The sequence below is a fragment of the Humulus lupulus genome, chromosome 5 (assembly GCF_963169125.1).
Source record: "Humulus lupulus chromosome 5, drHumLupu1.1, whole genome shotgun sequence".
NCBI lineage: Eukaryota > Viridiplantae > Streptophyta > Magnoliopsida > Rosales > Cannabaceae > Humulus > Humulus lupulus.
The window spans coordinates 228519838-228545947 of NC_084797.1; the positions used below are offsets into that span (position 1 = coordinate 228519838).

A 26110-nucleotide genomic window follows, 5' to 3' on the forward strand; every position below is an offset into this window, starting at 1 on the left:
CATATTACGATACCAGGTCTACTTAACCGTCCCGAATGCAAACAATCTGAGCTCATCCACCACTGCTAACTAAACTTCTCTACCTTGAGGTTCACACTTCTGAATCAAACCACATCTAGGTCCAAAAATCACAATATTCATACACACATAAAGCATATTAAGCCAAATCCACAATAGCAAACATTTAATTACCCAATTATACCACAACTAAGTATACTCATACTTCACTATGCCCCTTACAGGCCAATAAACAAATATTACATATGGATTCTCAATTTAGGTAGTTAACCAAACACACTCAGTATGCAAACCATTATTCCAACATTCATCCACATGCATTAGCAACACTATCCAGCATACCCTAATCTCATCATGCAACAAGAAATAGTCAAGGGCCAGGCCCTATTAGTACCTCATGCATATGTTAATTCATTCATCATGCTCTATACAAGATAAACAGGCAAACAGGGCATTCAAATACATATTCAGACATATTAACCAATCTTACCAACCAACCCTGAGTTAAGCCTGTCACTGACTGCGTGTGTACATGTTCGGTTAATCTCCAGAACCAATAACCTTGGCTCGCTCTGATACCAAGTTGTAACGCCCTACTTCCTTAGAGCCGTTACTAAGTGAGTTTAAAAACGTGCTTTCATCTCGCTAATCGAGGTCTTAGATCAAACAGTGTAATTAAGCTATAAATAGAGGAAAAACCTTAGAAATATTAATTTCCATAGAAGATCATAGAAGGGTTTACACTTGGGATCCCAAAATACAGTTTAGGAATGTTTTCAACATATTAATTAAACCAAGTCGACTAGACGAAAAAACCAGAGTTTATCTACAAGCATCTCCCAAAATCCTCTGGCCGTGGTGGCTAGGCTGGCCGAACATGTACACGCGGCCTCACGCCTGCTGTACTCATGGTTGGTGGATCACTTCTGTACCCTTTTACCTGCACCATAGAGCATCTATGAGTCGAAGCCCAGCAAGAGAACCCACAAGCAGATAACATATGCAACACATATATCAAACATATAGACGTGCCACCAATGGCTAAACATGTACGGCCTAGCCGTCCCAAGCATTTACCAAGCCCTGGATTCGCGGACCATGCCATGAGGATATCACAGGTATCCTTCTGGGGACTCGCCCTGGCAAATCGCACTCCACGTGCTCAGCGCTGCTCCCGGCCCCTTTGTCGTTCTCGGCCTTGCACTCAATGTGCCCAACGCCGTTCCCGGACCTTCGCCGTTCTCGGTCTACACCGTTCCCGGCCCAAGCTGACCATTCACATCATAATTCACAAAGTATAACAAGCATACATAGAATTCTAGCATAATCAGATAAAGGGCTACGCCCCGCAGTTCTAACATATTGGGCTCAGCCCTGCATATTAATCCATTCAATCACACTGGGCTCAGCCCTGCATACTAGCTCATTCAAACACATTGGGCTCAGCCCTGCACACAAGCTCTATGGGAACAAGGGTTCTCTTACCTGAGTTTCGAGCTTTCCGAGCACCGATGTCCTGAGCACAGTCCACTAACGTGAGCCTCGTCGAAATCCTAGTCACAACACATAACAATATTCGACCATCAAATTCCAACCCAAAAAATAACTCCAAACCGTAACTCTAACCTCTGGGATCTTGAATTCTATCAATCCGAATGATAAAATCCATCCTGAGCCTTACCCTTTAAGTTCCCAAGTCAAAAATATCATTAAAATCCTCACTGACACTAAGGGCCGCAGCCCCTCCCACTAGAGCTGCGGCTAGCCTCAAAACAGAGGCTAGCTCTCCACTGACCACCACGCGGGCCACGGCGCGCTCAAATTCCCTCAGCCTCCCATGGTTGCGCGTGCATGTGGGCCGTGGCACACCCCTCCTAGGGCCGCGATGCTCCCCGCTGAACCCATAATTATTCTTCAATTTACTCCCTCTTCTTCAAGCCAATCCTCACCAAAACTCACCTATCTAACCCAGGTATTAAACACATATATTCCAACTCAATAATAACTCAGTAACAACATCAAAATCCATCAAAGTCTACTACAAAAATCCAACTAGAATACCCAAGAACTTATCAAACTTAACTAGCTTGCAACTCTTACAAACCAGTAGCAAACTAAAGCATAATCCTATGATTAAAACTTACCCTCTTGCTGAAATCAATCCTTGAAGTTGATCTTCAATTCCCCAAGCTTCAAGCTCCCAAGTTTCCTTAGCCCAAATCCTTGCTTAAACTAACTTGCACCAAATTCCTTTGAGTTGTTTCTTAGAGAGTGAAAGAGAGAGAGAGATGAGAATGGTAAGTGATGCTATCCTTAACTAAAAAACAGAGACTTAAGTCGGTTCCCAAAGCTTCTACATATTTGCCCTTTTTGTTTTATTTGACTTAAGTCTAAAGGGTTACCTCAAAGCTCGGGGTACCAAAACGTCCCCGAGGGCAAAATGGTAAATTTCCCCAATATTCCCGCCTAGACATTCTATCCTCAAATATATCTCCAAATATTTATTTTCATGCTACAATAATCCCATAACACCCCTAATACCCAAATTACCCCTCGACTCGCCCCGAGTCGGAGTCTCAACCCCATTGTGACCCTCTGGCCAACCGCTCCCCAGGACTGTCTCGGATCGTGCTGCACAGACATTTCACATATATATAACATATATCACATTCATGCCCCTAATATCCAGACGGGGCCCACATGCGCATTTAACTCACTAAACATGCATCACTATCTTATATTCACATTAAAGCGTAATAAATCACTTATTTCCCTCCAGGCACACTAATCAAGGCCTTAAGCCCGATTAGCAAATTCGGGTCGTTACAGCGCGCTCCTTCAAGCGCTGCGGCGCATCCCAAATTTTTTTCTGGGTACATTTTCAGGTGCCGCGGCACTTCCCATCTGCGCCGCGACACTTGCTGCATCCCGAGCCGCCTTCTCTATTTTTCTTCAAGGGTCGCGGCTCTTGTTCCATGCGCCACAACCCTCTCTTCAGACTTCAAGATTTTCATCATTTTTATTTTTTAATAGTTTTCACGATTTCCACGGTTATATTACATTCAAAAATACTAAAAGAAATAAAAACTAAAAAAAAAATATGTCCAACCATAACTAAAAAAAATAAAAACTAAAAATTGTTCATACTTTTTACAAATTAACTGAAATGAAAATTAAAAATAAACATAGGAATGCCTCCTAAGAGCGCTGTCGTTAACGTCATTTAGCCGGACGCTGCTTTAGTTTCAGATCAAATCAGTTCCAACTCGACCACGGACTTGCATGTCTCCACCGGACCCTCCAAGTAATGCTTCAATCTCTGACCGTTCACCTTAAAATCTCCCGTCTTCTCACTATGAACTTGCACTGCTCCATAAGGAAGTGAGACAACTACCGTGTACGGTCCTGACCATCGCGACTTCAATTTACAAAGAAAAAGTTTAACCCTGGAATTAAAGAGAAATACTTTATCCCCTGGTTGAAAATCCTTCCTTAATATTCTCTTATCATGAAAAGCCTTCGACTTCTCCTTATATATCTTCGCATTCTCATAAGCTTTATTTCAAAATTCCTCAAGCTCATTTAACTCCATAAGCCTATTCTGCCTCGCCATGAAGAGATCAACATTTAACTTTTTCACAGCCCAATAAGCTCTATGCTCCAGTTCCACCGGTAGATGACAAGCCTTACCAAACACCAATCGATATGGTGACATACCAATCAGAGTTTTAAATGCCGTGCGATAAGCCCAAAGTGAATCATCGAGCTTTTTCAACCAATCCTTCCTTGAAGTATTTACTGTCTTTTCCAAAATACCTTTTATTTCCCTATTTGATACTTTAGCTTGGCCATTTGCAATTGGGTGATAGAATAACGCCTTTCGATGACGAACACCATAGCGAGTACAAAGAGCAGCGAACCACTTATTGCAAAAATGACTTCCCCGATCACTAATAATAGCTCTTGGAGTACCAAATCGAGTAAAGATATTTTTATGAAGGAATTTAATAACTTCCTTCCCATCACAAGTAGGAGTGGCTGCGACTTCTACCCATTTAGAAACATAATCCGCTGTAAGCAAAATATATTTGTTATTATACGATGATGGGAAAGGTCCCATAAAATCTATCCCCCATACGTCAAATAGCTCAACTTCCAAAATACTAGTCATCGACATTTGATCTCTTCTTGATATATTCCTAGTTCGTTGACAACGATCACAACTTTTGACAAAATCATTAGCATCCTTAAATAATGTAGGCCAGTAAAACCCACTTTGTAAAACCTTCGCTGCTGTTCTTGTTCCGCAAAAATGATTGCCACAATGCAAACTATGACAGTGAGTTAAGATTGACAACATCTCCTCTTCGGGCACACATCTTCAAATAACTTGATCTGGGAAATGCTTATACAAAATAGGCTCCTCCCAAAAATAATGATTCACCTCCAAATAAAATTTCTTTAATTGTTGCCTTGTCATCTCAGGAGGTATAACCTTAGCAGCCAAATAATTAACGTAATCTGCAAACCATGGAACCTCGCAAACATTCACTTCAAACAACTGCTCATCCGGAAAAGCATCATTAATCTGAACATCTTTATTAAGAGAATTTTCCTCAACCTCTAAACGAGACAAATGATCAGCCACCAAATTCTCAGTACCTTTCTTATCCTTAATTTCCACATCAAATTCTTGTAATAACAAAATCCACCGAATAAGACGAGGCTTGGAGTCTTTCTTAGTCATAAGATACTTTATTGCTGAATGATCCGTATAGACAACCACCTTATTTCTAATCAAATATGGACGGAACTTTTCGAAAGCATAAACTATGGCTAGAATTTCTTTTTCTATTGTTGCATAATTTAGTTGAGCATCATTCAAAGTTCGACTAGCATAGTATACAGTTCGAAATACCTTATCCACTCGCTGCCCAAGAACTGCTCCAACCACATAATCACTAGTGTCGCACATAAGCTCAAACGGAAGGTCCCAATTAGGTGTACACACTATCGGCGCTGAAATGAGCTTCTCCTTGAGAGTCTTGAAAGCAATCAAACACTCGTCATTAAAATCAAAAGGAACCCCGTTCATTAACAAGGTAGACAGCGACTTTGAGATCTTAGAGAAGTCTTTAATAAATCTCCGATAAAACCCTGCATGGCCCAAGAAACTCCTCACTCCCTTAACTGCAATTGGAGGTGGCAAATTCTCTATAGTAGAAATCTTGGCCCAATCCACTTCAATTCCTTTCTTAGAAATTTTGTGCCCCAATACAATTCCTTCATTAACCATAAAGTGGCACTTTTCCCAATTAAGCACCAAATGCGACTCCTCACACCTTCTCAACACCATCTCCAAATTAGTCAAACACGTGTCAAAAGAGGACCCATACACCGAAAAATCATCCATAAAGATTTCAATCCACTTTTCAACCATGTCAGAGAATATTGCCATCATACACCATTGACACATGGCTGGTGCATTACATAACCCGAATGGAATCCTTCGAAAAGTAAAAGTCCCATAAGGACATGTAAACGTTGTCTTTTCTTGATCCTCCGGTGCAATTACGATCTGGTGATAGCTTGAGTACCCGTCTAAAAAACAATAGTAGTTATGCCCCGCCAACCTATCCAACATATGATCAATAAAAGGCAAAGGAAAATGATCTTTCCTCGTTGCCTTATTCAACTTATGATAATCAATACATATTCTCCAACCCGTCACAGTCCTAGTTGGAATCAGTTCATTGCTTTCATTCTTCACCACCGTCATACCCCCCTTTTTCGGTACTACTTGCATTGGACTTACCCAAGCACTATCAGAAATAGGGTAAATCACTCCAACATCCAACCACTTCAAAATCTCTTTCCTCACCACTTCCTTCATTGTTGGATTAAGTCTTCTTTGAGCATCAATAGTCGGTTTCGCCTTATCTTCCATAAGAATTCTTTGCATAACTGTTGATGGGCTAATTCCTCTTATATCAGCCAGAGTCCATCCTATAGTAGTTTTATGAGCTCGTAACACCCTCAAAAACTTCTCCTCCTCTACTTCCGAAAGAAATGATGAAACTATAACTGGAAGAGTCTCTTTTTCCCCAAGATAAGCATAACGGAGATGGTCTGGTAAAACTTTCAATTCTAACACAGGTGGCTTCAAAATCGATGGTAATGGTCTGTCTAGTCCTGTACCCAATTCTTCAAATTTCTTATGCTTCCATGGCTCAGCTGATTTTATCCACTTTAAATAACCCATCACTACTTCATTTTCCTCACCATCTACATCATCAACTGTAAGACTCAACTCAAGAGGATCCTCACTTAATTTTTTTCTTTCTACTACTTCTTCGACCACATCAACTGAGAAACAACTATCACTTGCTTTAGGATAAGTCATAGCCTTAAACACGTTAAATACTACTTCCTCCCCTTGAACTCTCAGCTTCAACTCTCCCTTTTGCACATCTATCAATGCTTGCCCAGTTGCTAAAAATGGTCTCCCCAAAATAAGAGGAACATTCTCATCCTCCTCCATATCAAGAACTATAAAATCTGCTGGAAATATGAATTTATCCACCTTTACGAATACATCTTCTATAATACCACGTGGATGCTTTACAGATCTATCAGCCAGTTGTAATGTTACTGTGGTTGGCCTAGCTTCACCCAAACCAAGCCTACGGAATATCGACAAAGGCATTAAATTAATACTCGCCCCCAAATCACAAAGTGCATGCTTACATTCAAACTCCCCAATAGTGCATGGAATGGTAAAACTCCCAGGATCTCATAACTTTTGAGGAAGCTTTCTTTGCAAAATCGCACTACATTCTTCTGTTAACGCCACTGTTTCATAATCGCCCATCTTTCTCTTATTAGAGATAATCTCCTTCATAAACTTTACATAGCTAGGAATATGTTCTAATGCTTCTGCGAATGGTATATTTATATGTAGCTTCTTGAACACCTCTAAAAACTTTGCAAACTGCTTATCCAAATTATGCTTGCGAAGTCTTTGTGGATATGGAACTCTAACATGATGCTCAATATTTACAGGTGGGGTCTCCTCTTCTTCCTTAAGGTCTTCAGTAACCTTTTTATCATCCAACTTCTTCTCTTCTTCTTCTGACTGACTCTTCTTTAGCCCTTCATATCTTGTTCCACTCCTCAAAGTAATAGCTTGGCACTGTTCTTTAGGATTAACTTCTGTAGTGCTAGGCAAATTTCCTTGAGCTCTATTAGTCATTAATGTAGCCAATTGCCCTATTTGAGTCTCCAAACTTCTTATGGATGCCCTAGTTTCAGTCATGAATTGGTTAAGTACATCAGGTTGGGTTTCAGCTGGTTTCATTGACATTTGAGGAGGTGGTCTATTTTGTGGTTGATAATAGCCAGGTGGAGGATTTTGGTGTGCATATTGCTGTGGATAAGGTGGCCTATTTATGGTAGGTTGATTTGGTGGCTGAGGTGGAGGATAAGGTTGGAGAGTGTTTTGATTGTTAGACCAGGAAAAATTTGGATGGTTCTTCCAAGCTGGGGTGTAGGTCATGGAATGGGGATTATTAGGTTGCCTTTGGTAATTTCCTATTGCTTGGACTTCTTCCATGGGCATGTTATTCATGTCTATAGCAGGGCATTGGTTTGGTTGATGGGTTGTACCACACACTTCACAAAGGTTTTGAACTTGCAGAGCTTGAGATGGGGGTGTAGTCTTTTGTAATTGCTTCGTCAAGATATAGCATCCAATTCCATCATTCCAGCCACTTTCTTTGATTGCCCCCTTTCAGTTGGCCATTGATAATTATTCATAGCCATCTCCTCTAATAGCTCATATGCCTCATTAGAACTTTTACTCATAAAGGCACCTCCCGCTGTGGCATCTATAATTGTTCTAGTCGTCCCATTCAACCCATTATAAAAATTTTGTACCAACATCCACTTTTCTATTCCATGGTGTGGACACTTCCTTAACAACTCCTTAAAGCACTCCCAAGAATCATACAGTGACTCTCCATCCAACTGATAAAAATTATTAATCTCACCCCTTAACTTTGCAGCCTTTGCTGGAGGAAAGAACTTGGCAAGGAATTTCTGAGCTAACTCCTCCCATGTAGTGATAGAATTCGCTTGTAAGGATATCAACAAACTTTTCGCCCTATCCCTCAGTGAAAATGGGAATAGCCTCAGTCTTATAGCATCATCACTCACCCCATTCATCTTGAACGTTGCACATAACTCCAGAAAATTAGCTATGTGTAAATTAGGGTCCTCCATCGGCATACCTCCAAACTGAAAAGTTGTTTGAACCATCTGAAGGATGGCTGGCTTAATCTCAAAGTTGTTGGAAGCAATGGTTGGAGGTCTAATGCATGAATGCACTCTTGTAACAGTAGGAAGTACATAATCTCTTAATGTTTGCGCCCCTTGCTCCCTTGGAATTTATGCAGCCCCTTGACCATTATTAGCACCATTTCCCAAATTGTCAGCCATGGTGAATTCCAATTTCCTTTTTATTTTCCGGTTCTGTCTGTACATTCTTTCAATTTCCCAATCTATTGGTATAATCTGTTTTTGTCTATTGCTTTGCATATACCAACAAGTCCTGAAACACAAAAGAACCTTGATCCGAATAAATGTAAAAAAAATAAAAATAAAAAAACAAATCAAAATTAGAACAAAAATTAACTTATTGATATTAATAAAAACAGTCCCCGACAACGGTGCCAAAAACTTGATCTCCAAAAATTAACACGCAAGTATACGCGGTCCAATCAAGTAATATATGATAAGTAAAGTGTCGATCCCATGAAGACTGCTATTAATTACCAATAATTAACCTCTAATTCTAATTGATTTAAATAATAATTTCAGATTTATAAATAAAATAATTATTACTAAAAATTAAGAAAACTATTAAGCACTTAAAGAAATGCAGAGATGCAATTTGATTTAATTCAATGGATGTAAAAGCTAGGGCTTTAGTTTCATCAACCATCCATTTATGATTTCTAACCAATTCTCAATATTTCTTAATTCTATTGTGGTAGCAGATTACAATTATATATTATAGTCTTGTTAGGATCTATAATTATCTACAATATATTATTTCCTACGTCTCTGTGGTAAATCAATATATTGCAGGCTTTAAACACATAATCCCTAAACTACACAATTCATAGAAGTACTTTCGTCTAATATAAAATTATGATTATTTACCTATAGAATAATTATCCTTCTCTTTTCAGAGTATAGGTTAAAATCATATAAACATGTAAATGATGATCAAGCATTCACAAACATTAAGCATAAGATAAATAATCCACAGCAGAAGAAAGAAATTCAGGAAAATTTCAGTAAGAAATCAAAAGTTTCAAGAAGAATCCACTAATACCCTAATAACAAGATTACTTCAATGCAAACATAATAGAATCAATCAAATTAAATATAAACATAAACTCCAGAAAAAAGAATACAGAAGAAATTAAGAAATCAAACTCTAGGTCTTCAATGTTCTCCTCAGTCTCTAATAACTTCTCCACACCTCTAATAATGAATGAATCTCCTAATTAACTCTTAAAAACGTATTTAAAACGAAACCCTAAAATATCTAACAATTTTTCCCTTCTGCAGGCCACGTATAGACACACGCTCCGCGGCCCTAGCATTCAAGCGCCGCACCGCGCCGCGCCTCTTTGGGTTTGCGCAGCCTGCTCTCTGCTTTCAGCGAGCACTGCGGCCCTTCAAAACTCTAGAAAATGGCCCTCTCTGCTTATTCCTTGCGCCGCAGCTCTTCATTCAAGCGCCGCAGCCCCTCGAATTTTCCCAAAAACTTGTTCCCAAACTTCGAAACAAACAATTATCTTCACAAATGAATCTTCAACTTTCTTCTTGTCAACTTTTAGCATAAATTTCCCAATTTAACCTGATTTTCCAGCCATTTCCCAAACTTCACGTTTGCTTCTCCTATTTCCTGCAAACATACCAAAACAAGCATAATACCGCATAACACTCTACCAAAATGACTCAAACTTACCCTAAATACATGTTAAAAACTATGCTAAAAACAGACTCATCAATATCTGGATGTTTGAATGTGCATGATTATAATTATGTTGGTGACTGTTGATGAGGCATGTTGAGTGCTCTCTATACGGACATTGATTGCATTATAAATGTCTGACAACATGGCTTACTTGTGAATGACACTAACTTATTTGTGAGAATCGACAATGGTGTTTAGTATTGGTCGTGAAGCCTTGACTTATCAATCATGATCGGCAATAGTACTGAGCGCTGGTCATATGGAATTGACTTATGAGTCAAGAGCGGCATTAGCGTTCTGACCGCAGGCCGAAATATTAGATCTAATCAACATGAGCATGAAATGATTAACCAACCTATTGGTCGAAGAAAAACTAAAGCGCTTGGCTAACCTAAGGCTAGTTACTCAGAGCCTGGGCTAAAAGGCTCAGGTGATTGACATGTCACATGGCTTAGGGCGTAGGACCCCAGAGAGACTTATTAGTCATCTATTCAAGGCGCAGTTCCCCAGAGAGGCTTATTAGTCATCTATTCAGGGCGTCGTTCCCCAGAGAGAATTATTAGTCATCTATTCAGGGCACAGTTCCCCAGAGTGACTTATTAGTCATCTATTCAGGGTGCAGTTCCCCAAAGAGACTTATTAGTAATCTATTATGGGCGCAGTACCCCAGAGAGACTTATTTGTCATCTATTCAGGGCGTAGTTCCCCAGAGAGACTTATTAGTCATTTATTCAGGGAGCAGTTCCCCAGAGAGACTTATTAGTCTTCTATTCAGGGTGCAGTACCCCAGAGAGACTTATTAGTCATCTATGCAGAGCGCAGTTCCCCAGAGAGACTTTTTAGTCATCTATGCAGGGTGCAGGACTCCATAAACATTTATTTGTACTTTCCTACATGCTTGAATAGTGTTATTACTTCTATGCATTCTTATTATGATTTGATGACATAATATTAACTGCTTATGAACATGTGTTTAAGTTTTCTTGCTGATCTTCGGCTCACAGGTGCTATGTGGTGCAAGTAGAGATAAATGAAAGCTAGACTATAACGCCCTACTACCCAGGGACCGTTACATTTTTCATTTTAAACGATGATAAACTTGCTAACCGAGCCATTTGACCATAATCGTATAACTAAATGTGATTAATAGTTTAGGGTTAAAATTTTTGGTCAAAGATACAACGTTTCATTAAAACGTTTACTATATACATTGAGATCTCGAAAATATATTTTAAAGGTTAATTACAATAAGATATTTACAACCAGTCGACCTAAGTGGTAAATTAGGGTTTAACCCTAGTTCCTCTTCAAACCCTCGGCCGTGGTGGTCGAGCAGCCGCATATGTACACATCGTCACCTAAGCTCTCCAACTCAAGGATGATCCAGCTTTCTTTTGCCTTTACTTGCACCACATAGCACCTGTGAGCCGAAGCTCAGCAAAATAAACTCAATATGCTCATGAACATGTAATAACATGTTACTAAATCATAATAGGCATGCCTAGCAGTAATAACCCTACTCATGCATGCAAGCAAGTCCAAATAAATGATTACGGGGTCCTGCGTCTGAATAGATGACTAATGAGTTAATCTCTGGGGATCTGCTTATTGAATAGATGACTAATGAGTCAATCTTCGTGTGGGTGACTAATGAGTCACACCCTGTATAGGTGACTAATGAGTCACACTATGTATAGATGACTAATGAGTCTATCTCTGTATAGATGACTGATAAGTCTATCTTTGAGGTAGATGACTAATAAGTCTTTCTGTATAGATGAATAATAAGTCTACCTTTATGTAGATGACTGTGTATAGATGACTAATAAGTCTACCTTTATGTAGATGACTGATAAGTCTATATCTGTATAGATGACTAATAAGTCTATCTCTGTGTAGATGACTGATAAGTCTATCTCTGAATAATTGTCTAATAAGTCACTCTCTGAGAAAGGTGACTAATGAGTCACACTCTGAATAGGTGACTAATGAGTCACACTATGGATAAGTGAATAATGAGTCACTTTCTAAATAGATGACTGATAAGTCTACCTTTGTATAGATGACTGATAAGTCTATCTCTTAATAGTTGACTAATAAGTCTCTCTCTAAATAGATGACTGATAAGTCTATCTCTGTATAGATGAATAATAAGTCTATCTCTGGGATCCCACGCCCTCCTAGCCATGAGATGGTATAGTCACTTGAGCTTATAGCCCTGACTCTATGTAACTAGCCTTTAGACTAGACAAGTGCTTTTAGTTTTCATCGATCTTAAGGTCGGTCAAGCATTTCATGCTTATGATGATAATGCTTATAATCAATTAGATCTAATCTTTTCGGCTTGCGTTAAACATGCTAATACCGTTCTTGACTCATAAGCCAATACCATATGACCAGTGCTCAGTACTATTGTCGAACTTGACTAAAAAGTCACAACTTCACAGTCAATACTGACACCATTGCCGATTCTGACTAATAAGTCAGTACCACTCACAAGTAAGCTAGATTGCTAAGCATATAATATGTAATCAAGGTCCACATATAGAGCACTCAACATGCCTCATTAACAACCATGCATGTCACATACTGGGTGCAATTTTCTTACATCTGGTTCGAGCGTGAAAAATAAAAGAATGACCATTTGAGAACAATCAATCCTTTGGTCCCTTAGCGGTCACCTAGTCATAAAAAATATGAAATCCCATTAATAAAATAAATCAGTAAAATGTTTATAATCTAAACCTCGCTCTCGGAACCACTCCCGTGCTCTCGGGACTTTCTATTCACCCAAATGGGGTAGTGGAACCATCCTCTGAGCCCCCAAAGTCCTCCCAAACCCTAAAAATGGGACTTGCTGAAAGTGACATGGCGTTGGGGCACTCCTGGGTAGCGTTGGGGCATTGCCCCAAGTCAGAGAGCACCCTTGATCTCCTTTACCTAGCACTGGGGCTCCAGAAGTGGCGCTAGGGCGCCACTAACAGACCAGAAAAATTATGGTCTTTCTCCCTTGCGTTTTCCCTTGAATACTAAGCTTCAAAACCAACCTAAACACCATCTAAACTTATAGTTTAATCCCAAAACTTCATCTATACCTCAACCTCATCAAAACCCAACCAAACTTTCTCAAAACCTCATTGATTTCCCACAGCTAGCATCAAACTATAAACTCGGTAAAAGCTGAACAAAAACAGAGGAAACTAAGGATCAAAGCTTGGAGAATCATTACCTTAAGAACTCAAGAGCTTCCTAGCAATGCCCAAAGAAATTCCCTAGCTTAAACTTCTCAAATCCTAGCTTTTCCACCAAAGAAATTCAAAGAAAAGATAGGGAGAGAGATGATCGAGTGAGTGAGTGAAGAGGCCCTATTTTTGCCTTAATATTCTACAGCTTTTTGGTTTTTTTTTTAAAACATATCCTAAGGTCAAATGACATAAATTCCCCCAACCTATTTATTTCCTTTTTAAGCCACCAAGGGCAAAATTGTCCTTTCCTGTCTATCTCGTTAATTATAATTAACGTCCTCCAATTCCCACTATTCCCAATATTCTCAAATACTAATAAATCATATCCCATTACCCTAGAATTCTCGGTAATATACTAATCATTAAATTACCCCGAGACTCACCTCGAGCCTGGAAATAACCCCGTTATGACCAAACCGCTAACTTGCATTCAAAGATCGTTTCATGCCGAATAGCTCAAACAAATCCACATTATAATGTGACCTCATTCATAATTCACCAACACGCATGAAAATATACAAATATGCCCTCAACGGGCCAAATTACCAAAATGCCCTTATAATGAAAAGTGGACCCATATGCATGCATTTATCATCATATAATAATATAACTCACATAATCATGCATATAATCATTTAATGGCATAATTAATCAATTATGGCCCTCCTGGCCTCCTAATCAAGGTCCTAAGCCTTATTAGGAAATTTGGGCTATTACATAGACCATCCTTGAGTTGGAGAGCTTAGGTGATGATGTGTACATATGTGGCTGCTCGACCACCACGGTCGAGGGTTTAAAGAGGAACTAGGGTTAAAACCTATCTTGCCGCTTAAGCCAGCTGGTTGTAACTCTTTTATTGTAATTAACCTTTAAAATGTATTTTGGGATCCCAATGTATATAGTAAACGTTTTAGTGAAACGTTGTATCTTTGACTAAAAATTTTAACCCTAAATCGTTAATCACATTTAGGTACACGATTATGGTCAAATGACTCGGTTAGCGAGTTTAGCTCTGTTTAAAATACACATCGTAGCAGTCCCTAGGTAGTAGGGCATTACAGTTATCCCAAGGAGAACAACTTAGTAGGGGTAGCAATAGTAATGGATCTTCAGGAAAGACTCGAATTGGGCCATATGGGTGTGTCAGTTGTGGCCAACAGGGTCATAAGAACAAAGATTGCCCACAATGACAATAGAGGTTCCAACCATCACATGGAGGACCCATAGGGAGTTATGCTAGGTCCACTCCTTTCACAAGACAACCTAGGAGTAACCGGTCTTAGCCTTCATCCTATAGTTTCACACTCGCACTAGGGCAACAATCCCAATATCAACATCAGTTCATGCCCCAAGGTTCAGGATTCAACCAGGGGTACTCACAGAGTTTCCAAACTCTTATTTCTGCTAGGAGTCAGAGAGGATTCAATCAAGGAGGATGTTCTGGTGCAAGCACAAGCCATCATGGTCAAGGAAAAAGGAAAGCAAATGGAAAATCCTCTGGTCAAGCCTATGCTCTTGGTGGTCATGATGTGTAAGGAGGAACATGGCAAGGAGTTGTGGATGGTAGGGTTCTTATCTCACACTATTGAGCTCATGTATTATTTGATACTAGTGCATCACATTCTTTTATATCACTAATGTTTGCTAGCATGTTGGCTTTGAGTTGGGAAACTTTTAGTCTTACATTGTAGTTGATTGTACCTATGGGAGGGCATGTTGAAGTATCAACCATATGTAAATCAATTTGTATTGTGTTTGAAGGGCATAAGTTGTTAGGAAACCTGATAGTGTTACTTATGAGACAATTTGATGTGATTATTGGCATGGATTGAGTGTCTAAGTACCAAGCCATTGTAGATTGCTCACACAAAAGGGTGACTCTTTTAACTCCAAGTGGAGATTTCATTGTATATCGAGCCAACATGAATGCAGTAAGGCAGAATCCTATCCTTAAGGTATGTTTAGGTGGGAAAAGAAACTTAGAGTGTTATGGGAGTCTATTTACAATTGAGGATGAGTCTAGAACTCTAGATAAGTTTCATTGGATGTCAGTGGTTAGTGGCTTTCCATATGCATTTCCTGAGGATTTGCAAGGACTACCACCTGATAGAGTGATGAGTTTTACATTGATTTGATTCCGGGACTCAACCGATTTCTACTACACCTTATCGCATGGCACCTGCAGAGTTGACTAAATTGAAAAAGCAATTGGGTGAGCTAATGGATAAAGGTTACATTAGGAACAGTACTTCCCCATGGGGAGCTCTAGTTTTGTTTGCCAAGAAAGCTGATGGGACCTTGCGACTGTGCGTCAATTATAGGAAATTGTATCAGATGACAATTAAGAACAAGTATTCTTTGCCAAGGATAGATGAGTTGCTTGATAAGCTCGGAGGTTCAAAGTGTTTTTCCAAGATTTATTTGAGGTTAGACTATCATCAATTGATGATTAAGGAATAGGATATTCCTAACTGCTTTCAGAACGCGTTATGGACACTTTGAGTTTTTGGTGATGCTATTTGGATTGACGAATGCACCTGCAACATTTATGGACCTTATGAATAGAATCTTTAGACCATATTTGGATAAGTTTGTGGTTGTTTTTATTGATGAAATTTTTGTGTATTCCAAGACACATGAGGACCATGCAGAACATTTAACAATTGTGTTACAAAATTTGAGAGACCATGAATTATATGCTAAGTAAGAGAAATATGGCTTTTGGATGACCGAGGTAAAATTCTTAGGGCATGTAATATATCAAGGAGGCATTATTGTGGATCCTACAAAGATAAATTCTATCTTGCAGTGGGAAAGACCAAAGAGCGTTACTGAGGTTCGAAGTTTTCTTGGGTTAGCAGGTTATTATTGTTGCTTTGTGGAGAATTTTTTTCGAATTGCTATGCCTTTAACAAAGCTAACAAGAAATGATTTAAAGTTCATGTGGGATGATATTTATGAGTAAGCTTCCAGAGAACTTAAGTAAAGATTGAGTATGGGGCCTGTTCTCACTGTGCCTAACAATGATGAACTATATGTTGTATTTGATAACTCTACAAAATAGAGTTATTTTTACCATATTTTATATGTTAATTGTTGCTTAGTTCTTGAGTTTTTAAATAATTTATTTAGTTTTTATGTAATTTTTAATTTATTAGTCTTACTGTAGTTTTCTAGATTTTTATATGTTTTTATAGATATTTTATTATAATATGTTGTAATTTAATTATATGAAATTTGTATTGTTAAGATAGAAGTTAAAAATGTAATTCTTTTGAACTTAAATGCTATATTAAATTAAGTTATGATCAATATTTTCAAATAATTCATATGATTTATTTATAATTGAAAATATGTGATTGTTATTTAATTGATTTTTATCTTGTAGGAATTATATTGTATTTTTGGAGAAAAAAGTAAAATCAAAAGTGGTATTTGTGAGGAAAGAAAAAATGGCATTGGCATTTTCCCAATTGGGCCTGCCACCTCTGGCCCACGTGCACCTCCAAGCAATCTCTCCCAGCCGTACAGATCCAAGCAGCTCCCCACCAGCACTTCTCAGCCGTGACCTCAGGAGGCCCCAAATGCCACCCATTCCTTCTCCACCAACGCCAACTGTCACCCATTTAACATCACACCTGATGCCTCAAACCTCCCAGCTGAAGCTTTTCTCCAAACCGAGCAGCAAAGCAGCATCACCAAAGCCTCCCTCTAGCCTTCCGTACGGGCCCAAGTAGCCATCACGCCATTCTTCAGCTGCCATTTTCCAGCAGCCCAATTGGGCCTCCAAACCATACTGCCCGCCTGGCCATTCCTCCTGCCCAGCCCACCAGGCCCAACAGCCTCTTCACGCATGCCAGCCGCCTGCTACCAGCAGCCTAATAGCTGCATTTTGTCATTTTTGAGTCTAAAATTGCCTAAGTGTACCATTTGTCCCCTATGCTCAAAATGCCACTTTGTACCCATTTTTCTACACATTTTTCACCACAACATCATCATTACACCCTATAATTTACCTCTACATACCATATTTATTTTATTTAATTAATCTAATCAATTTAAATTTATTATTTTAATAATCTCACTTTGGCTATAAATATGGATTTTCAAGACCATTTTAGGGGGCTTAATGTTTTGGTTACCATCTTTTTCTCTCACTTTCTCTATACCATTCTCTCTTCCATTTGGGTTTTTCAAGAGCATTTTGCAAGTATGTATGTCATTTATTTTGTAATTTCTACTCTAGTTATGTGCTTCTAATCTTTTTCATAAGATTATTACGATCATGATGAAGCAACTTGTAACTAGGTAATATTTATGTTGTATGTTGATTTCCCTTGTAATACAACAAAGTTTAGGGATTTTTCTTCCACATATATTTCTTTCATCTTAAATATCTTGTATTTTAGATTGTTAGAACATATTTACACTTTTTTTTTTCATTAGTGCATAAACATAATATTCTTTGTGTAAGATGTGTCATTAAATTGTACACATCCATGCTTAGAACAAAAATATTATGTTTTGCCTTATAAATAATGTTCATTGATTTATTTGTTATTTCATTAGATTGATTTACACTAAATGCTTTGAAATTATACTTTTGAAAAGTGAAGAAAAATCCTATCTTTTTATAAGAAATTTGTGCTTAAAATTATAAATCTTTTTGGAAAATGATAGTTTAAATTATTTTAACTATCACTAAAACTTGGGAATCAATATACTAATAAATATTATTAAACTTACATTTTGTGGATTCTAGTATCTTAATAATCTTTTCTTTTAACACTTATTTTCAACTCATTATTGCTTTATTTTTATTCTCTTAAATAGCTTTATTTTTCAATCTTTTATTTTATGTTCATAATATTAAAACTCATCAATCTTTGGAGCTAGGTTAGAATTTATTATTTTTGATTTAAAATAGTTTCATTTTCGATTTTAGAAAACTCCTTTGGGTTCGACATCCTTGCTTACACGATCACTATTCTATATGGACGATTCGTGCGCTTGCGATTTATAAATTTTTAAACACACCCGTTTTGGGTCGATCAGTATTCACCACTTCATTGGGATGAGGTTGGTGAAAGACAATATTTAGGACCTGAGTCTGTAAGAGAAGCAACTGAAGAAGTAGAAAAGATAAGACAATGAATGGTTGCCGCTCAAAGTCGTCAGAAGAGCTATGCCGAAGCTAAGAGGCGAACTGTTGGATTTTCAGTAGGCGATCAAGTCTTTCTCAAAGTTTCTCCAATGAAGGGGATTATGCATTTCAAAAAGAAAGGAAAGTTAAGCTCGAGGTTTATAGGTCCTTTTGAGATATTGGACAAAGTAGGGCAAGTAGCATATCAGTTGGCTTTACCACCATCATTAGCTGAAACACATAACGTTTTTCATGTATCGATGTTGAGAAAATACATATCAGATCCATCCCATGTTCTCGATTACAAAGCTCTGGAGTTAAAACAAGATTTCAGTTATGAAGAACGACCATTACGCGTTCCAGAGCGAGGAACTAAGGAGTTAAGGTCCAAAAATGTCCCTATGGTTAAAACCTTGTGAAGCTATAGCACAGAAAGAGAGGCAACATGGGAATTGGAGGAATATATGAGAGAGCGGTACCCCGAGATGTTTGGTAAGTAAATTTTGAGGATGAAATTATTTTAAGTAGGGGAGAATTGTAGCGTCCCAGAATTTTACTTGGCTAGATAGTAGTAGTAGTAGTAGCTTAGTATTTTAGTTTTCATGGTTATTGGTTCAAGTCAGGATTTAGTTGGAAACTCGTAGAAATAGTTATGGATTTTGTAAGTTTAGACTATAGTTTAGAAATATTAATTTTATCATAAGGTTTGATTAAAATAGCTGGTCCTAGAAATATTATTTATTATAACCTAAGGTTTAGATAGAATAATTAAGAACATGACACTTGTCACATGTATGATTATTAAGGATTTAAGCATTTTGGATGAATAAATTAATAAAGGATAGATCTAGAAGGTCTAGAACCTTCCCTCATTTGTTAGGATCACGTTTTTCTCAGTTAAAGTGGTTTAAACAAACTTCAAGTATGTTGAAGGTGTGAAAAAACGTGTTTAAAATATTAGCTTATGTCGATATATCGCAGCTATAGGGGTCGATATATCACCTATGATTGATACATAAAACATGTCGACTTCGCACGAACGAAACCACGAACCCTTGGGATTATGGTGTAGGCGATATATCACCTCTACGAAGCAATATATCGGCTCCAGTGGCCATTTTTTAATTTTCCTAGAATCCTGAACTAGAAACAACCCTAAAAAACTTTGACTCGTTCCTGAACGTTTTTGATTGAGTACTGGGCATCTGTTAAGCGAAAAATGTTATTTTTAATAATTTATTTATTCATTGAAATGGGAGTTAGTTTCACTTCTTGAACTCTATAAATAGGACCATTCACTCAGCCATTTTATTCACCATTCAAGCACAGTTCAGAACCTCCAAGCTGCTAAGTTTGTTCTAGAGAGAAAAAACTAGGGTTTTGGGATTAAAAGCTTTCCAATCTAAGATTTTCTAAACACTTGGGAAGTAAGTTTTTGTGTGATTTTGGTGTTTAAGGTATAGATCAAAGCTATAAGCTATCTAAGGTGCCGTTAATCTTCAGGTTTAGTCCATTTACATTCTTCTTATTCTTTCCTTTTATTTCAAAACCTAACTTGTTGTAATGATTTTTGGTTAGGTGTTCAAACTTAAGGTTTTTGGTAAGCCTTTATTCATATGGTTTAGATCTTCTTTTCATCTCCTTTTCTCTAGAGGACTTATGTTTTCTTATGTTTGGTTTTAGGAGTTTCCAATCCCGCTCTTGTCTCCAATATTCTGGTTTTTGGTAAGGAAAATTAGGTAGTTTAGTTTATGATCTAGTTTATGTTTTGTATGACCTAACATTTCAGGTACAATAAAGGGGTAAGTGTGTCTGGACCTAAGGTGTCCAATGATGTATGACAGACTTATGTCCGGTAGGCTCGATTGCCAAAATTTTATGACAGACCTAAGTTGATTTCCGGTGTATGACAGACTTTTGTCTGAGGCTTAATTGCCACCCCCTGTATAAGCACTTGTCTTTTTATTATATCTGACTTGTTATTATGATCTATGACCTATAGTTATGATTATGACTTATGACCTATGATTTATGACTATGATTATGATTTAAATTATGATTTATGATTATGACTTAGGCTATGATATGACCTATGGTTTTGTGATGTGATATGATTAGTATAAATAAGTTTTTGTTATGACTCTTGTGTAATTTAGGATATGTTGATTAAATGATTATATGACTAAATCTTGTTTGTATTTTCCTTACTGGGCTTAGAAGCCCACTCCTTATGATGTTGTTGTGCAGAAAATTGATGATAGAAAGGCCGGTGGCGAGTGGGACCTAGGAGCTTTGTGATGTACTCATGGGGACCATATAGTCATGGAAGATCAAGCGGGCCTGTTTTTTTTTTTTTATTAAAGCATGTTTATTTTAGATTTTTATTTAAATGTTGCACATTTTTCTGTTAAAGACAATTATTTTAATTTTGTAAAACCATGGATCCATGTATTTATTTTCAAATTTTTATTCAATAAAAGAGCAATATTTATGATTATGATCCAACGTTGTGTTCTTGGTAATTTATGAGAAAGTAGGACATTAAAGGTGGTATCAAAGCTCACGACTATATTGGTCCTGAACGTTCCCACGAAATACACACGATAGCTACAAAGGACCTACTCGTTACCAAGTAAGTATACACATTGTTTTCGAAATATGTTTGTAATGTCTTTCTTGTGTTATTATCAGAAATTAGCCCAATGGACTCAAGTGTGGTTAGAAAGGTTAAATCTATAAGAAGAATACCAGACCCTGAGTAGGACAATGGATACGATGTGGAGGATTTGACGTATATGAGAACACATCGTTAAAATTTTATTTATGCTGTTTTAGAAAATTTTCACTTGTTTGTAATTTATTTTTGTTTCATTGTTTAGTAAGTGTTAAAGAGTTTTGGATTCAATTGAAAGTGTAAAGTTTAAATTCCTCTCTTATGGGTCAGCCCATTTGTGAATGCATTATTAGATTGGATCTAATTAAAATGAATAACAATTAATAAAGCAAGGGTTTAAATTCTTGTCTTTTGGTTCCAAGTGGAAGTTAGGGGGCTTTAGTTGTGGGTACGATATAGTGAACCAGCCATCCTCCATAAAAGATTCAATTGTTAAGGCCCATTTACCCAAGTTGGACTTACTTGTAATATGGTAGTTTTAATAGATAGATGGACCTAATAGACAGTAGTACAATAGGCTAAGTTATAACCTCTACTAGTTTTGTTTGTCTTAGTTTTTCAACTTTTCTCTATTGGGGAAACAGAAAAGACACATGGAGTAGTAACCAAGAAGATCTGAAAGACTTATTGGCCAAGGAAGAGGCAGAGACCGAGGAAGGGGAAGGGGACGAGGAAGAGGAAGAGGAGTACCCGCCACCCCCATATATGAAGAATTTCCAGCAGCCCCGGGAGTGCCAGAAGCACCCAATGTAGTGGAAGAACCGTTAGCTACTGCTACTCGAGAAAATTTGGAAAGAGAAAATGCCTGCCTTAGGGTAGAGCTAAGGAGAAGGGAAGAAGAGTTCCAAATAAACTCAGGGCAACATCAACAAGTGGCGCAACAAGTCTTTTCTCTAGCACAATTACTACAGTTGGCAGAACCTCGCTATAAGGCAGTGTATGAACACTTTAGAAAGCAGCAATCGCCAAACTTTGACGGCGGATCTGACCCAATAGAAGAAGAAGAATGGCTTCGATCAGTTCAGTCCATTTATGTGACTGGGAAACTAAGATCGAGTCTCATACGCTTCAAGCTTGTTAAAGAAAGACGCCCGCATCTGGTGGGATATAGTGAAGCAGACTAGAGATGTGAATGTTATGACATGGGATGAGTTTATCCAAGTGTTCAACAAAAAGTACTATAGTCCTGTGATTCTAGCCACAAAGGTGGAGGAATTCATTGCGATTACTCAAGGGAATTTGACTGTGACAGAGTATGCCAGGAAGTTTGATAGGGTGGCTAAGTTCGCGGCGGACATGGTACCCACCGAGATGCTAAGACTTCAAAGATTCGTGAAGGGACTAAAACCTATGATATCCCGTGACATAAAGTTGATTCAGGGAATAACCACTTATGCTGAAACAATAGAGGTAGCCTTGGAAGCTGAGCAGGCGGAAGAAAGGAATTGGAAGGATGGCGCGGCCAGAAGGGACGCCAAAAAGAATAACAATGAACAGAACAACCACAAACGAAAACATGACAGTGGTCAAAATCAAAAAGTTGATAAGAAGAACAAGATTGCATCAGAAAGTAATGGAATAAGAAGCCCTATGTGGAATATCCCCGGTGCCCTATCTGCAATAGGAAGCATTCAGGAGAATGCCAATATAAAATGAAAGGTTGTTGTAGAGTCCAAGAACTTTACTTAGCTAGTTAGATAGTAGTGTTATAGTAATTATAGTATTATCTTTATGACTGTGGATTTTTGGTGCAGACCGGGATTTATTTGGACACTCATAGTAGTACTTGTAGATTTTCTAAGTTTAACCTAAGGTTTGGACACTCATATTCCTACACTCATAGTGTAGGAATATTAACTTTAACCTAAGGTTTGATTAATATGACTGATATTGAGGATAATATTTATTATACAATAAGGTTTAGATAAGAACCAATAGGAAAATAGCACATGTTATGTATGTGTTTAATAATGATTAAGTATTTTGAGGATTTAATTTATTAAGGTTAAAATTTGAATACTCTAAGGTCAGTCAGCAGCTTTGAAAATGTTTAAGGGCTTAGTCAAGGTTGTTTACTCAAATTCAAATTAAGCTAAAAATGTGTAATTTCGTGTTTAAATAATCAGCGTATGCCGATATATCGTAGCACGAAGATACGAAAAACACGAAACGATGCACGACTGCCTCGGGCATTCTGGCCCAGGCGATATATCTCCTACAGGGGGCGATATATCGCCCCTCTCAGCATAATTTGAAAGTTTTTGAAATCGTTTTCCATTCAACCCTTCAACCTCTTGATAAGTCTAGCATCTTTTTGAACGAGTCTTCAGCCTCTGCTGAACGATAATTCAAATTATTTTCACTTAAAAAGCCATTATTTTTATTCAAGTTAAATGAAGATCTCTTCATTCCTAAACTCTATAAATAGGACCTAGTACCCAGCCATTATTCATCTTTTACTCTAAGTTCAGAGGCTGCAAGTTGCTAGGTGAGTGTGAGAGTGTAAACACTTGGGTTGGGAATCATAAGCTTATCAAAACACTTGGGAAGTAAGATTTTATAGCATTTTGGTTCAAGGTTTAGATCGGTCTTATAAGTCTTCAAGGTACCCCAAACTCTAGTTCGTTTCTGTACTTTTTCTTTAAAAGTTCTCATAGTCTTCTACTCATTCTAACCTTATTCTTATTTTGGTTAGGAAATCTAAGTTCTTGAGCAAAAGGTTTTGGTAAGTATATTTTTAAAAGTATAGTTCCTTCATCTCTTTCATCTCTTTTTCTTCAATAGACTCACCCTTTCATAAATGGTTTTTAGGAGTGTTCCAAACTCCTAACTCTGTCCTCATATCCAGGTAATTTTGGTAAGGAAAATAGGATAGAATTTATATGTTATATGCTTTCTATATGTTATCTTATGTTCTTATGTTATGAAATATGTTATGTTATGTTATGTATGTTTGTAGGCTTGGGTATATGACCCATATGACTAACAAGCCCCAAATAGATTATGGGCATATGACCTGCTTAGCTAGTAGGACCCCACTAATCTAATGGGCATATGACTTGTTTAGTCTACAGGACCCTAAGTAATAATGGCAATTATAGTATGTGTATGATATAAGTGTTATGTTATGTTTTTTTTATGTTTCTTATGAAATTTGTGTACATGAACTATGTGTTAGATTTTCCTTGTTGGGCATTAGGCTCATTCCTTTTTGTTTATATGTGCAGGAAAATAGTCTTAGTGGCGGGAAAGGTTCTTGGAAGCTTGGAGAATGTGTATTGAGGCGGAATGGATTCAAGAGCCGAGCGTTACGATTCGAGGATGTAGTTTTGTTTTTATGGTTTTTACATGTATTTTTTCCGCACTTGTTATGTAATCCCTTTTTATTTTAAATTATGTTTTGTTTTGTTTTTAAAACAATGGGATCCCATATCCTAACCTAAATTTTATGTAAGTTTAACTCTTATTTTTACAAGTTTCTTAATAAAGTTATGGTATTTTCACTTGTAAGTTTTATTAAGGATTAGTATGTATAGTTTTCGTTAATGGTCCAAAAGTCTAGAGTAGTTGGGGCATTATAGTTGGTATCAGAGCAACGGTTCCTTCGCATGAAGTTCTCCTCGATACACACACTCAAAAGCTCCAAATCTGACCGCCAAGTAAGTATTTAAGTTATCGTTATTTTGCTTATGTGTATAGCTAACGATTTTTAGTATTTATGTTTTCAGTTAAGTATGAACGGAGCTTTAACCTATCAGGATATTCGAGCCATTAAGGCTTTAAAAAGAATAAGGGAGCCAAGAAACACCGTAGGAGCACTAGAAAGAATCACACGAAGACTGCTTTTGTTCCACAAAGAGATAGGTCACCAAATAGATCAAGGATTACCTCTTTTAGCCTATCAAGTGTCCTTGAGTCTTTTTGTATAAAATCAACAAGCTTCCAATCCAGTAATCTGAAAGCCCACACCTTGATCTTCCATTCCAATCCTCAAACACACAAGGGCGTGTGTGGGCATGTAGGATTCAAAATGTTGATTTATGTGACTCTCTAGATGTACTCAACACATGAGATCTAGAGATGTTTGAGTGAGAGAAGATGTTTAGAATAGTTTTCAAGTTTAAAGAAAACTATCTCTTTAGAGAGAGAGAGAGAGAGAGTCTGAATTTTTTTAATCTCATAAAATACAAAATCTTATACTGAAAGTCACGTACTATCAGACTTATAAAAGATATTTAATCTAATTAAATAATCTTTGTTTTATTAAAAATAAAATTCAAATTAAAACTCATATGATATTCATATTTAATTATTTATCTAAATCATATTTAAAAAAGAAATAATTGAATAACAAATTAAACAAACTTATTTGAAATTCAAAATTCAAATCCCAAGGATAAAAACCATGAGTTAGGCGCTACACACTGTACTATACAGTGTGTGTCGCCCGTCCCTATTAAAGATTAATATTATTTTTAACCTATAGTTTTTCAAAATAAAAACTATACAGTCAAATAATTAATGAATTCACAATCAATCAATTACCCACAATTATCACATAATTATTTCCTTGCCCTGGAAAATCAATTCCTTTGCAATTTAGTCGTCCGGTCCCACCCCAGACGAGCGATGTCCGGGGATATAAATTAAAGTGGACTGAGCCTAAGGCCGGTCCCACCCCGGACGAGCGATGTCCGGGGATATAAATTAAAGTGAACCGAACCTAAGGCCTGTCCCACCCTGGACGAGCGATGTCCGGGGATATAAATTAAAGTGGACCGAGCCTAAGGCCGGTCCCACCCCGGACGAGCGATGTCTGGGGATATAAATTAAAGTGAACCGAGCCTAAGGACGGTCCCACCCCGGACGAGCGATGTCCGGGGGTATAAATTACAGAGGATCGAGCCTAAGGCCAGTCCCACCCCGGACGAGCAATGTCCGAGGGTATAAATTAAAGAGGATCGAGCCTAAGGCCAGTCCCA

The 26110-nt window shown here is 37.6% G+C and overlaps 1 protein-coding gene and 1 non-coding gene across 2 annotated transcripts; one reads left to right on the forward strand and one right to left on the reverse strand.

Annotated features, from left to right (window-relative positions):
• Positions 1-3580: 3580 nt before the first annotated feature.
• LOC133780031 (uncharacterized) lies at positions 3581-7645 on the reverse strand. Its single transcript, XM_062219915.1, has 5 exons — positions 7306-7645; positions 6853-7170; positions 4491-6510; positions 4183-4397; positions 3581-4089 (listed from the first exon to the last, which is right to left on the reverse strand). Exons 1-5 carry the CDS (start codon positions 7643-7645, stop codon positions 3581-3583), a joined length of 3402 nt encoding a protein of 1133 aa, XP_062075899.1.
• Positions 7646-7969: 324 nt separating this feature from the next.
• Positions 7970-8076, forward strand: LOC133780708 (small nucleolar RNA R71). Its single transcript, XR_009869528.1, has one exon. It is a non-coding gene; the product is annotated as a small nucleolar RNA R71 (small nucleolar RNA).
• The last annotated feature ends 18034 nt before the right edge of the window (positions 8077-26110 follow it).